We start from the raw sequence: 14,775 nt of genomic DNA, 5'->3' as shown, positions 1-14,775 counted from the left end.
GGCCTCAAAAGAGAGCAGTGAATATGGTAATAGTTTTCATAATGAAGATGTGTTCCTTACAGGCAGCACGCACTAACACGATATGGAGAAGCAGCCTGGCACTAGGCCCGATTAGCAAGGGGCCACGTGGTCCACTTAGTTCAAGCCCAAATTAAGGTCACCACTCCCAAGGGTAGCAGACAAACTCAGACCCACACGCTCTACTTCAATCTACCAGGGCCCATCTACTTGCTCTACTTCTGCTAGCAAACTGTCATAATTAAATGTTTACTGATGACCATTTGGGGACTGGCAGCTGTGTTTCAGGCACTGTGCCAGTCAATTATATATATAGTCCTTCCCCTTTAAGAATGCTATTTTTTTGAGGAGGAAATTTAAACAGAGATGTTTGGATTCATTTAAACTTCTTTTGTTTTCTTGTTTTTTGACAGTATGTTTCTTTAATGGCCCAGGATAAGGAATCTCATGGAGACAGATACACAAAGTAAAGACAAAGGCTGCCAGAGGCTTCCCAGACTCTCAAAATTCTCCATGATTCGCACTGGGGTTTTGTATCATCTCAGCCTTGCCCCCCACTCCTTGTTACCTGCAGGTCATAGAGGCTGTGGCTGTGTGTACCCACCTGGTCACCAGGTGTGAGTAACGGAGGCAAAATGACCTCAGCATGTTACTCATAGGCTACACTACAGAGTTATTTTCTGCCAGAACAAACTACGTCAGGCTCCCAGGTACAGTCTCATCCTTCAGCAAGACCAGGCTTCAAGTTGGCCTAAGATCCATCATCACTACCTAATTCTAGAAAACTGTCATCCCCCAAAAGGAAATTCCATACCCATCAGAAGTTATTCCTTATCCTGACCCTCACCCCTAACCACTCCCCCCAGCCCCCGGCAGGTACTGGCAACCACTAATCCAATTTCTGTCTCTAGGCATTTGCCCATACTGGACATTTCATATGAAAGGAATCATACAATATGTGGCCTTTCCTCTCTGGTTTCTTTTACTTAACATGTTTTTAAGATTCATCCCATTGTAGCATGTATCGGTATCCCCATTACTTTTTTGGCTAAGTATTTCATTATATGAATATACCATATTTTATCAGTTTGTCACTGATGGAAATTTCAGTTGTTTCCACCTCTTGGCTATTATGAATAATGCAGCTACAAAAATTCATGCACAGGTTTTTGTGTAGGCAGGTTTTAAATTCTCTTCGATACATATAACTAGGACTGGAACTCCTGGGTCATATGGCAACTATGTTCAACGTTTTGAGGAAGGACCTGCTCCCTCAAAAGAGGGGCTTCTTCATTTTACATTCCCACAACAGTGTATGACGGTTTTCAGTGTCTACACATCTTCACCAACATTTGTTATTGTTTTTGCTTTTTAAAAAATTTATATCCAAGTGAGTTAGCATATAGTACAATAATGATTTCAGGAGTAGAATCTGGTGATTCATCCCTTACAAATAACACCCAGTGCTCATCCCAGTAAGGGGCTCCTTAATGCCCCTTGCCCTTTTACCTCACCCCTCACCCAAAACCACTCCAGCAACCCTCAGTTTGTTCTCTGTATTTAAGAGTCACTTATGTTTTGTCTCTTTCTGTGTTTTTATATTTTGTTTCCCTTCCCTTATGTTCATCTGTTGTTTTTTTTTTTAATTAGAGTTGGTGGGTCTGAAGTGATATCTCACTGTGGTTTTGATTTGTATTTATTTGATGACTAATGATGTTGAGCATCTTTTCATGTGCTTATTGGCCATTTGTATATCTTCTGTGGATAAACCTATTCAAATCCTTTGCCCATTTTTATTTCTTATTGGGTTGTCTTCTACTGTTGAGTTGTAAGAGTTCTTTATTCTGGATACGAGACTCTTATCAGATATATGATTTACAAATATATTCTCTCCACTGTACATTGTCTTATTTTTTTGATAGTGTGTACTTTGATGCACATAAGTCTTTAATTTTGATGAAGTCCAAATGTATCCATTTTTTCTTTTGCTGTGTAGGCTAATAAACAACTGCCTAATCCAATGTCACAAAGATTTATCTCTAGGCTTTCTTATGAAAGTTTTAGTTCTTAGATTTAGGTCCCTACTGCATTTATAGTTAGTTTTTGTATGTGGTGTGAGGTAGGGGTGTGACTTCATGCTTTCACATATGGATGGATATTCAGTTGTCCCAACAGCATCTATTGAAAAGATTATTCTTCCTCACTGAACTGTTTTGACTCTATCAAAATCAATTAACCATCAATGCAAGGGTTTATCCTGAATTCCCAATTCTGTTCCAGTAAACTGTATGTCTATCTTTATGCCAGTGCCACACGTCTTGATTATTGAAGCTTTGTAATTAAGTTTTGAAATGTGGCAGTGTGGATCCTCCAACTTTGCATGTCTTCTTTAAGACTGTTTTGGCTATTCTGGGTTTCTTATATCTCCATTCGAATTTTAGGATCAATTTGTCAATTCCTGCAGAAAAAAAAAAACAGCTAGAATTTTGATGGAGACTGAGTTGAATCAACAGATTAATCTGGGGAGTATTGCTATCATAGTTATATTAAGTTTTCTAATCCATAAACACAGGATGTCTTTCCATTTATTTAGGTCATTTTTAACTTCTTTTAACAATGTTTTGTAGTTTGCAGTATATGGGTCTTACATTTCTTCTGTTAAATTTATTCCTAAGTATTTCATTATTTTTGGTGCTTTATAAAGGAAATTATTTTCTTCATTTCTTTTCTGGTTTGTTCAATGCTACTATATGGAAATAAAACTGATTTTTACATATTAATCTTCTATCTTGTAATTTTGTTGAATTCATTTATTAGCTCTAATAGCTTTTTGTGGATTTCTTAGGATTCTTTATATACAAGATCACATTCATCTGTAAACTAACCCATTTTTGAAAAGTAAAAAATACAGTGTGGGATTTTCTTGAGTAGAAATTGATACAACTGATCTCAAGAAAAATATTTCACTAGGGGTGCCTGGGTGGCTCAGCTGGTTAGGCATCTGACTTTGGCTCAGGTCATGATCTCATGGTTTGTGAGTTCTAGCCCTGCGTCGGGCTCTGTGCTGACAGCTCAGAGCCTGGAGCCTGCTTCAGATTCTGTGTCTCCCTCTCTCTCTGCCCCTCCCCTGCTCACTCTCCGTCTCACTCTCTCAAAAATAAACACTAAAAAAATTTTTTTAAATATTTCACTATATGCTTTTTGAAAGACAAATTCATTCACACTTCGTACCGATATGTGAAAACTTAGAGCAAAAGTATCTTTCCTGGCTTTACCAGTACAATCCTCAAAGTGTTTTTAGTTAGAGTAAAGCAAAAAGCCACTGTTCACTAAAAACTGTTTTCAAGGGCATATCTGAAAAGTCAACCTTATTCAGACAGTATTTTTTTTTTAATGCTTAATTTTGAGACAGAGAGACAGAGCATGAGAAGGGGGAGGGGCAGAGAGAGGGGGAGACACAGAATCCAAAGCAGGCTCCAGGCAGGGAGCTGTCAGCACAAAGCTGGATGCGGGCTTGAACCTACAAACCACAAGACCATGACCTGAGCCAAAGTCAGACGCTTAACCGACTGAGTCACCCAGGCGCTCCCAGACAGTATTGTTAAAGTCTACCCTAGACTGGGAACTCTACGAGGAGCCTACTGAATGCTTCTCTCCTTGACTGCTGCCCTTCCATGCGAACTGGCAATCTCAGTGATATGTAAAGTCATTTACTTAATATTACCCCAACATTTTCTAAAAGGGATATAAATAAGTCTTTATAAAGTGCAAACACATAAATAATTTCATGAAACAGAAAATGCAGCTTCTTCATGGAAGAAACTAAGTGTGAATCCTAGCTGTTCCACCCACCAGCAACACAACCCTGGGCAGATTACTTATCCCCACTTCACAGACAAAACCAACAGGACTCAGGATGGCTAACGGTAACCATGACTACACATGCTGTACTTAGACCATATATGTGCCTAACATGGCCCCCCCCATAAATGTTGGAAACACCCCCCCCCATTCCTTAGTTTCCTTTATCACATGGAAATTAATACAGCTGCTCTCACTGATCATCAATATTAGCTCTGAGCTTTTTTGGCAACAAAAGCAGAAAAGGAAATGTGATAAATGTCAGAACTAATATTAAAAGGAAAAAGCTTACCAGTTCTTCTGATGAGATTTTTTTCCGTAAAAAAAAATACATATTTAAATCTCTCCCTAATGGCACCTTTTATCAGGGAAATTAACAATATAAATGAATAATAATTATTCTTCATTAGAAGGTTTCAGAGCAATGGAAACAGGTGTTTTGTTTTGTTTTTTAATCAACTGTATATCATTAAGCCAGACAAGTGATTGTGTAGGAACAGGCCAATGTGGTCCTAGCACAAAGCTTCAAGAACCTAACTGGCTTGCCTACAATGTCAAGAGGGAAGCTAGCAGAGTGAAGGAGGTAACACTGTGCGCCTGGTCACATGTACTCATTCTTTATGTCAGAGCAACACTAGGGGTGCTACAGACACAAAGAGCTTAACGACCAGAGATTCCCCCCACTTTCAGGGTACAAAGTGATCGAGATGCAAACACTTGAATACTGAACAACTAGACTACCGTGTACAGATAAAGGGCTAACATGCTTATTGTGTAGCCAGTAAAGAGTGGGTCAAGGAAGCTGTGCACTTAGGATCTATCTCACTCTTCTCATCATTGCAGAAGGCTTGACAAAAGAGATAGAATTTCAACCATTAAGTGAGGACAAACCTCAGCCCGTTGGCAAAGAGAGGAAAGAGGGAACACATTTTAAACTTCACTTTTTTAAGCTATCCTTTTTTAAAAATTTATTTATTTTGAGTGAATGAGAGAGCGAGAGAGCGTGTAAACAGGGGAGGAGCAGAGAGAGAGGCAAAGAGAGAATCCCAAGCAGGTTCCTCGCTCTCAGAACAGAATCCAACGTGGGGCTTGATCTCACAAACCATGAGATCATGACCTGAGCCAAAATCAAGAGCTGGACGCTTAAACCAACTGAGCCACCCAGGTGCTGCTAAAGTTCACTTTCATGAAAGGCTTTGAAGCTTTCTGCTTGGTTTGACCAGAGCTTGGTGGGTCTACACCACAGTAAAAACTCTATAGTGCATGCTGCTACAACAAACAAACACTACCAAGCTTCTGAAACAGTGGTCTCCAAACTTGAAAAATATTTGCAGCAGACTTTTAAGTAAATATTATATGCAACATCAATACAAAAAATTAAAAAGCTAGTAACAGAGCTGTGTAGGCACAAACAGGGATCAGCAAAGACCACCCACCAGAGTGCTGTTTCTCACTCTCCTGTGTCCAACAGAGATTTCACTGGAACCCCTAAGAACCTGAAAAAGGAGAGGTTAAGAACCACTAGTCTTGAGCTTCACAGACTCCCAAACATTCTCTTCTAGACTGGTGGTCCTCACACATTGATAAAAGTATACTTTTATAATCCTCTTCGCATTTATTTTTAAAATATATAGATGTACTTTTTAATTTAATGTAATTTTTAAGTAAAAAAATAAAGCATTTTAAAATATTTTATTTAAAAATACAAAAAATCTTTTGGGCTCTGAATAATTAGCAATGGGACTGAAAATACAGTATTATGTATTAAATCTTTTGTTTTATAGCTGGGTACAAAACAATTGATTCTAAATTGTTTTAATCCTTTGTTTAATCACTATAATAGGTGAAAGAAATTCTTCACAAAGTTACACTGATTCAAGAGGAACTATATTCTCAGCTGCATTTATTAAATCATCACTAATTTTTAAAAATGACTTCTGCTTGCAGTAAGGTCTCTGTTGAAATTCTGCTCACCATCATCTTCCGTGACATCAATCATTTGTATATGAAGACTAATCAGAAAGTACTGTGTTTTGGGGCACCTGGGTGACTCAGTCAGTTAAGTTCCTGACGTTGGCTCAGGTCATGATCTCATGTTTCATGAGTTCAACCCCCATACTCGGTTCTATGCTGACAGCTCAGAACCTGGAGCCTGCTTCAGATTCTGTGTCTCCCTCTCTCTCTCCCTGCCCCTCCCCTGCTCATGCTCTCTCTCTCAAAAATAAACATTAAAAACAATTTTTTTAAAAAGTGCTGTATTTTTGTATTTTTAACAAAAGAGTTTAAAGAAACTGTATTAGAGGAATTAATTTCTCACTCATTGTTAATTACCTTTAATTATTTAATTATTTATTATTTTTATTTATTTTTTAAAATTTTTTAAATTTAAATCCATGTTAGTTAGCAATATAGTGCACCAATGATTTCAGGAGTAGATTCCTTAATGCCCCTTGCCCATTTAGCCCATCCCCCCTCCCACAACCTCTCCAGTAACCCTCTGTTCTCCATGTTTTAGAGTCTCTTATGTTTTGCCCCTCTCCCTGTTTTTATATTATTTTTGCTTCCCTTCCCTTATGTTCATCTGTTTTGTATCTTAAAGTCCTCATATGAGTGAAGTCTTATGATATTTGCCTTTCTCTAATTTCGCTTAGCATAATACCCTCTAGTTCCATCCATGTAGTTGCAAGTGGCAAGATTTCATTCTTTTTGATAGCTGAGTAATATTCCATCAGGTATATACATATATACATATATATACACCACGTCTTCTTTATCCATTCATCCATCGATGGACATTTGGGCTCTTTACATACTTTGGCTATTGTCATCAACTTTACTTTAAAGGACAAGGTACTATGCTAAAGTGCCATCACAGAAAAGGGCCAAATCTGGGACATTCTTACTCTTTAGTAAAAGAAAGATGTGTGATTCTGCATGAGGTAACCAGTATACTTCTTTATGGTTCAAAAGATCTTCATGATCATTCTTCATGTCACCAAAAAGTATTATAGGGATTCTACTATGTGAGAGACTTGCTTCATCCAAGTAGTCACACTGAGGGTGGCTGCTGTGCAGCCACGTGGTGAGTGTAGGACACGGACTGTAGTGCCCGGCAGTTCCCTGAAAGTGCAACGACCTGCGACCTGTGTGATGCTGGCTTCTTCCCACACGTCAATGGCGAATGATCTGCACCCCGCAGGATTCCTAACAGTGCGCTCGGGGATTTCAGGAAGCAACAATTTATGGCCATCGTGTACTGAGGTACCCAGGGAAGCAGCAACTGACTCACAGGAACACCGCAGAATACTTTACACTTGAGACAGACATGGCAGCACTCAATAGCCGTTAGACACCACGTGAACCACGAGCTCATGTCGTTCCATTTCCACACTGGACAGCACGACATTCCTTTCAAGGACACCATGTCTTTGCAAAGCTGGGTTGCCAGGGACAAACGGTAAGTACCAGGTGAAAAATCAATGTGGAAAGGGAAAAGGGGTGGCATTTTGAGAGGCTGAGCGGTGTCCAGCAGGTACCCACATCCTACAGCAAATATTTGGCAATGTTTAAAAATGAAATAAATGGGTGCTTGTGTGGCTCAGCCAATTAAACGTCCAACTTTGGCTCAGGTCATGATCTGACATGACAGTCTGTGGGTTCGAGCCCCGCAGTGGGCTCTGTGCTGACAGCTCAGAGCCTGGAGCCTGCTTCAGATTCTGTGTCTCCCTCTCTCTATGCCCCTCCCTGGCTTGTGCTCTGTCTCACTCTCTCTCAAAAATAAACATTAAAAAAATATTTTTAAATAAAAAAATTAAAATGAAATAAAAATATTCTTTCCATTTACATATATTATTTTTTCAAACAGCTACTAGGTTGTTAGAATAAAAATACTTATTATGTTGGCTGGACTTACCTACTTAATAAATGGCACCATCAGATATGGCCAGGAGCACTAAGAAAATGTGTCTGTTTCCCAAAGGGCCATGAGAGCCACCTGAGCTACAGTGGCGGTGCATGAAGTAGCAGAAAGCACAGGACCAGGACCAGGGGGGCCGTGCTCCAGTTCCAACTCTGCCATCAACCTCCAAATGCTCTTCACATTAACCAACCACTGGCAAACCAAATGCACTAGTGGGCAGATGCTCACAGGTGGCCCCAGCTTCAAGGCGACTGCAGTCAGCTTGCCCTAGATAAAGGCTTGGCTGTCTCCAGGCGGGACGCTCCTGCCCTCCCTGAGGGGCCCATAACCTGGACAAATCCACAGCTTTCCCAGTTCATGCCAAGTACTGTGCTAGGCGCCAAAAAGAGAAACCGAGGTCCCATTCTCACTGTTGCTCAAAAGGCAGATACTGAGGTGGCTGACTCATCTGACCAATGAGAAATAAGCAGAGTTAATCTATGCAACAATTCCCACTTCAGAATCTACAAAGATAACAGCAAGTATGATCATTCAGATGGCAGCCATTTCGTGTTCAAATTTTTTTTTTTTTTAATATGAAATATGTATGTCTTACAGGGGCACCTGGGTGGCTCAGTCGGTTGAGCGTCCGACTTCGGCTCAGGTCATGATCTCACAGCTCGTGAGTTCAAGCCCCGCTTTGAGCTCTGTGATGACAGCTCAGAGCCTGGAGCCTGCTTCAGATTCTGCGTCTCCCCCTCTCTGCCCCTCCCTCACTCGCATTTTGTCTCTGTCTCTCTCAAAAATCAATAAACATTAAAAAAAATTTTTTTAATAAATATGTGTGCCTTATTTATAAAACCATACTACCTCTGAATAGTTGTTTGGTTACTAAATATTTGATTCAGTGCCCTACAGAAACCGTTTGGGAATCCTCTGGGAAACTGAAGAATTGTTTTCATGAGGAAAGTTTGTAAGTTTCAAGTAAGGATTTGCTTAAAACGTAGTATACTTATGCATATATGCAATTTCCTCAACATTTCGCCATCTCAACTGCTTAAAGGGCCTTTCTGGCACGGTCTAGGACACCAGGGGTGCCCAAGCTTCTCCACGGAGTCTGTTCTTTGCTTCTTTCTACCAAGTGAAAACTCACTGTTACTTTAGTATGCAAAATCTTAAATCCAACAGATAGAAATCATGGAATCTCTTGCTTTGGTTAAAATATATATATAAAATATATATATTAATTAATATATAAAATATATACCTATATATATATATATATATTTTTTTTTTTTTAACAACCAGGAACAGGAAACTCGCTATCTCCCATTTATTTTCACAAACTGACCTAGTAAGAATCAGTTGATTCATTCATCTGCCCCATATTCTTACTTCCTAGGTGATGATTCACCACAGGCTTCAAGTTCAGAGTGACAGTTTGTTTTGGAAGCAATCAGTATACATAAGGCTGTAACAGTTACACAAGATGATTAAGACTACAATCAAAACAAAACAGAACACTACCCTTATTACTGACAGGATACGCAGGTACACAAGAAATCCTGAACACTGGCAAAAACAGGTACACGTACTAACAGAAAAGATGGAATAAAGAATATGTAATTTATTCTAAAATGACTACTAACTAGCATTCTCTATTAACACAATGTAGTGGGGAGTGAGAAAGGCCCTCTTATTCAAAAAAAAAGAATGTATTTTCTCTCAAAGCATTCAACCTTTTTAAAAAAGACATAAATGGGGGGATAGAAGGGATGAACATGTGGGCAGTGGTAGGCTAAGAAAGAATGGGAAGGTGAGTATCAAGGGAATTAGATTCCAGAGACTTCCGAGGAGGAAGGGGAGGAGGAGGAGGAGTCAGTTTAGGCATTTAAATGGCTATTATAATTTGGCTATTGTTGGAAGTGCTGCTATAAACATTGGTGTACAAGTGCCCCTATGCATCAATAGCCAAATTATGGAAAGAGCCTAAATGTCCATCAGCTGACAAATGGATGAAGAAGATGTGGTTTATATACACAATGGAATACTACTTGGCAATGAGAAAGAATGAAATCTGGCCTTTTCTAGCAACGTGGATGGAACTAGAGAGTGTTATGCTAAGTGAAATAAGTCATACAGAGAAAGACAGATACCATATGTTTTCACTCATATATGGATCCTGAGAAACTTAACAGAAGACCATGGGGGAGGGGAAGGGGGAGAAAAAGTTACAGAGAGGGAGGGAGGCAAACCATAAGAGACTATCAAAAACTGAGAATAAACTGAGGGTTGATGGGGGCAGAGGGGAAAGTGGATGATGGGCATTGAGTAGGGCACCTGTTGGCATGAGCACTGGGTGTTGCACGGAAACCAATTTGACAATAAATTATATAAAAAAATAAATAAAAATAAATGGCTATTATATTAATTAGAAATATGTGAATCTTGATACAGCAAAAGTCAAGAAACCCACAGTAAAACATGATTGTTTCCTCTGCAACAGATACCATCAACTCAGAGTATACTGGGGCTTCCTGTCCCCTTCCCCTCCTGAGACATTAAGGACACAAATCTGTATCAGCAAGTCTACTGGCAACATGTTTAAACAGCTTGCATCTCAGAAAACATGATCTTGCCGGCTCAAACCGGGGTCAGCCTGCTGTCTTCCGCCTGTATAGGAGGGAGAGGGGGCAAAGTTGTCTATGAAAAGCAGTCCACTCCCACAGATTTCTGGAAAGAGACCCTTTGCAGAACAGACATCTGTCAGATACACTGCAGTTCTCAAAACCAAAGCTTCTGTTTTGTCTTAGAACTCAGGTAGGACACGTGAACACAAGGAAAACCTTCTATGACACTAGGGAACACTGGTCCACTAGCTTCGGCCGGCCACGTTGCACTTTTGTTTTAAGTGGTAAAGCATGAGCTGTCAGCCTGATTTAACCCACTGGATGTCCTGGAGGTATGGAAAAGATCTGCTAATTCAATTAATTCATCTGTGAGAATGTGTAAGAGAACATTTAATTGCCCGCACACATTTTCTTCAAAGGATTTTATTTCTGGCCATGGCTGTCCTCCCCAGCCTGTAAGCCGGCACCATGGAAGTGTGCCCATCCCATCCCGTGTCCCTCTCCCCATTCCACGCCTGCTCTCCAAAGACACCACTCCTACTCGCTATTTTCAGGTCTGAGGTGCACAGACACTGGCAGACGCAGCCGTTGTTCAGGGTACATACTCCGTAAATGTTTGATCAAAGTACTGAGAGTGGTAGCTGCCAACAGGATTTATAAACTATGTACATGACCAGTGCTACTTTCTTCACTTAAGTTAACTACTCTGGAATCCATCAGTTTGAAGGACATGTCCAAATAAATTTAGGTTTTTCGCAGCAGCATTACCCCTTTTGACCACTGGGATTTAGGGTCAACCGAAAGCAAAAACCCCGGAGTCTCGCTATGATCTTTCTTGAGGATGAGATTAAAGATTGGGTAAAAGGCTTTCGGAATAGAAAGATAAGAGCTGTAAAAGAGAAGGAGGCTGGGGTGGATGATGAAAACACTCTCCTGTCCTCACATAAACACTTACTTGCCGATATTTTCAGGCAGGGACTGCAGGGAGATGTCGTTTACAGAGAGACATGTCAAATTCTGTAATTCAGGAAAGCTTTCTGGCAATCTGAAACAGCAACAACAAAATGTTAACTGAAAAAGAAAAGTGCATATAGAGTGTACATCAGACACAAATATAATGATTTCTCCCATATTCTCACTGAAATAACTTAAAATTACATTTTAAGTGGCATATTTGCCTGGTCTTCCTATATAGAAGACATCGATAAGGAAAGAAGCCCAGACTCAGTTTACCGAGAAGTACAGAGGCATGAAAAATACTTGATGGGGTGATCCAGGAATAATTAACCCAGGAAAGATACGCAAGCTCTAACACTAATTTAGCCCAGAAGATTATAATAAAACACAGGACAGCAGCTTAATAATGGCTTTTTTTCTGTAGATTATAATAGCCACAGCAAAGCTATGGATTACTTAGAACTGATCAATTGACAGCAACTGCTACTTTCTTAATAATTTTCTTTTAACTTGACTTAAGATGCCAATCACTTGAGATAATTATTATGCTTCACTATGTTCTACACAAAAGGACATTCTTTATACTTCCCTTAAATGCTACTGAAGAGTGAGGTTTTCAAAATAAAAGTATTTAAAAACTTACAAAGAAAGTTTACTTTCAGTATTTCTATGGTTACCTCCAGTTAGGGAGGAAAAAAAAAAATAGGGTTAAAAAGATCTCATTGCTTCTAAAATGCCAAAGGTCCTTATACATAAATCTGCTAATACAGACAATAGAACATAGAATTCATTGTTTCAGGTAGGAATGAGGAGGGGGGCTTCTTGCCTTACTGATAGTCTCTACATTAGAATCTTTCATTTCATTCCTCTTTCTAGGTTCCTTTTTTAAAAAGAAAACTCTAGGGGCACCTGGGTGGCTCAGTCAGCTGAGTGTCCAACCCTTGATTTTGGCTCAGGTCATGATCCAAGCAATGGTGGTAAGACTGAGCCCCAAGCTGAGCATGGAACCTATTTAAGATATTCTCTCTCGCTCGCTCTCTCTCCCTCCCTCCCTCCCTCCCTCCCTCCCTCTTCCCCCACCCCCTTCTGGCCCTCTCCCCCACCTTTGCTCTCTCTCTTTCTCTAAATAAATTTTAAAAAATAAGTAAATAAAAATTAATAAAATTTAAAAAATAATAAGCAAATTCTGTGGTACTATTTCACATATAATATAGGTAATTCCAAACTTCAAAAACAAATCCAGGCCCTGCAAGATGAGAGTTATAGTCCATTATCACTGAAACACTTTCTACAAAGTTGAAACCTCTTCCACAGTGTAAGAGGGGTAAGATTTTTTATTCATATTTAAAAAGATGCAACTTACCTGCTGCCTGAGTTTGTACTGTAAAGTACGTATCATTTTACAATTTTAAAAGCAGCTAAAGTGCTCTTAAATATAAGGAAAAGGTATTTTGAAATAGATGATTTCCTTTTTTATGAGCTGTTCACGTTAAGTGCCAAGCCACTGTGTGGGGAGGAAGCGTGGACGGCAGGCTAGGAGAAAGGAAGTCTAGCCGGAGCTGCCACTCAGAGGCTGCGTCATCTCAAAAGGTCATTCAGTCTCTTTCAGCCTCGGTTTCTTCAGCCATAGCATAAGCAGGTCAACCCAAATCATTTTTAAGGTCCTTTCAACTCACAGATAAGTTGTCCTAATTCTTAAAGGAGTACACCTGCCAAATCAAAAAGACTTTACTTTAAGAAACCTCCCAAATATGAGGCCAGGAGGAAAACGGAGTAAAGCCTCCTACAGGGTGGGTGTGTTCTGGTCGGAGAGTTTTGAGAGAATGGTAAAGCCATGTGTCAGCAGACATTAGAAAAGGAAAACTAAAGAGGTAGAAAAGGGGATTAAGATTGAATGGCAAAAAAAAAAAAAAAAAAAAAAAAAAAAAAAAAAAAAATCCTCCAAGGCAGCATAATAGTATTTCCCAGCTGCCTAACCCTACAAGCTGCCTTAAGGATAAACAGCTTAGTTCAGTTCAACAGCCATTTAGAAAGTGCTTATTCCATTCCAGAAATTAAGGTAGGGCTGGAGATAAAACAATAATAGAAGAATACAAGTAAACTTTCTCAGTCTAATTGGGGAGTCTTGGTCAAGGTGATAACTCAAATGTAAATTTCAAGGGGGGTGCCTGGGTGGCTCAGTCAGTTAAGAGAATGACTCTTGGTTTCAGCCCAGGTCAGGATCTCACGGTTCGTGGGTTAGAGCCCTACATCAGGCTCTGTGCTGACAGCTCAGAGCCTGGAGCCTGCTTCAGATTCTGTCTCCCTCTCTCTCTGCCCCTCCCCTACTCGTGCTCTGTCTCCCTCTGTCTCTCAAAAATAAATAAATGTTAAAAAAATTTTTTTAATAAAATAAAATATATAAATTTAAAGTGTTAGGAAAAAGGTATGCTCAGAGCATAATGGAAGGCCAGAGAAGGGGACTGTGCAGAGTAAGAAAAGACTTCCCAAAGAAGTATAATGCCCATCCCCCCCCCCCCCCCCCCCCCCACCGTGTACACCTTACAGGAGTGCAAAAAGAGGAGAGTGAAATAAATAACCTATGAGCACTCTGTAACAGCAGAGCATGACGTCTGACACGGGCAACCGAAAGCAATGAACATGGAAAGATAGGCCAAGGTCAGATACAGGGCAGGGAAGGCTGCATAGCACCTGGAGGAGACACCACTTTATCGTATAGAAACAGGGAGCTCCAGAAAGGTTTGAAGAAGAGGGACAATTGTGTGGACAATGGTTAAGAAAGAAGACAAGAGTTGAGGACAGAGATGAGTTAGAGCTTACTACGTTTACTATTTTTCATAAAAATAGATGTTATTAGTAATATAGTCACTGAAATTCAAAAGACAAAAATAAAAAAGAAATTTTTTTTAATGTTTATTTTTGAGAGAGCAACAGAGCATAAACAGGGGAGGAGAAGAGAGAGGGGTAGACACAGAATCCGAAGCAGGCTCCAGGCTCTAGGCTGTCACACAGAGCCCGATGCGGGGCTCAAACTCACAAACCATGAGATCATGACCTGCACTGAAGTCGGACGCTTAACCGACTGAGTCACCCAGGCATCCCAAAAGTATTTTGTAAAACACATTGACTTCAGGGTGCCTAGAGTCGGTTAAGCATCCAATTTTGGCTCAGGTCATGATCTCATGGTTTGTGGGTTCGAGACCCGTGTCCGGCTCTGTGCTGACAGCTCAGAGCCTGGAGCCTGCTTGGAATTCTGTGCCTCCCTCTCTCTCTGCCCCTCCCCCACTTGCTGGCTCGAAGCGTTCGCATGCATGCGCTCTCTCAAAAATAAACACTAAAAAAATTTTAAAAATAAAACATTTACTTCTTAAAAATAGCAGAAATGGCAAAAGCAACACTAAGTGGGCATTC

General features: G+C 40.1%; 1 protein-coding gene across 3 annotated transcripts in view; it reads right to left on the bottom strand.

Annotated features, from left to right (window-relative positions):
- LRRC1 (leucine rich repeat containing 1) overlaps positions 1-14,775 on the bottom strand; it is a 133,480-nt gene that overhangs the window by 35,491 nt on the left and 83,214 nt on the right. For all 3 annotated transcript variants that reach the window (XM_058734276.1, XM_058734278.1, XM_058734277.1), the window contains exon 4: positions 11,363-11,452. In XM_058734276.1, coding sequence (XP_058590259.1) covers positions 11,363-11,452 — 90 coding nt within the window. The remainder of the gene's footprint in view (positions 1-11,362; positions 11,453-14,775) is intronic.

This window comes from Neofelis nebulosa, chromosome 6 (genome assembly GCF_028018385.1).
Source record: "Neofelis nebulosa isolate mNeoNeb1 chromosome 6, mNeoNeb1.pri, whole genome shotgun sequence".
NCBI lineage: Eukaryota > Metazoa > Chordata > Mammalia > Carnivora > Felidae > Neofelis > Neofelis nebulosa.
The sequence above is the reverse complement of the archived record's forward strand: the minus strand, read 5'-3'. Positions and strand labels throughout refer to the sequence as shown.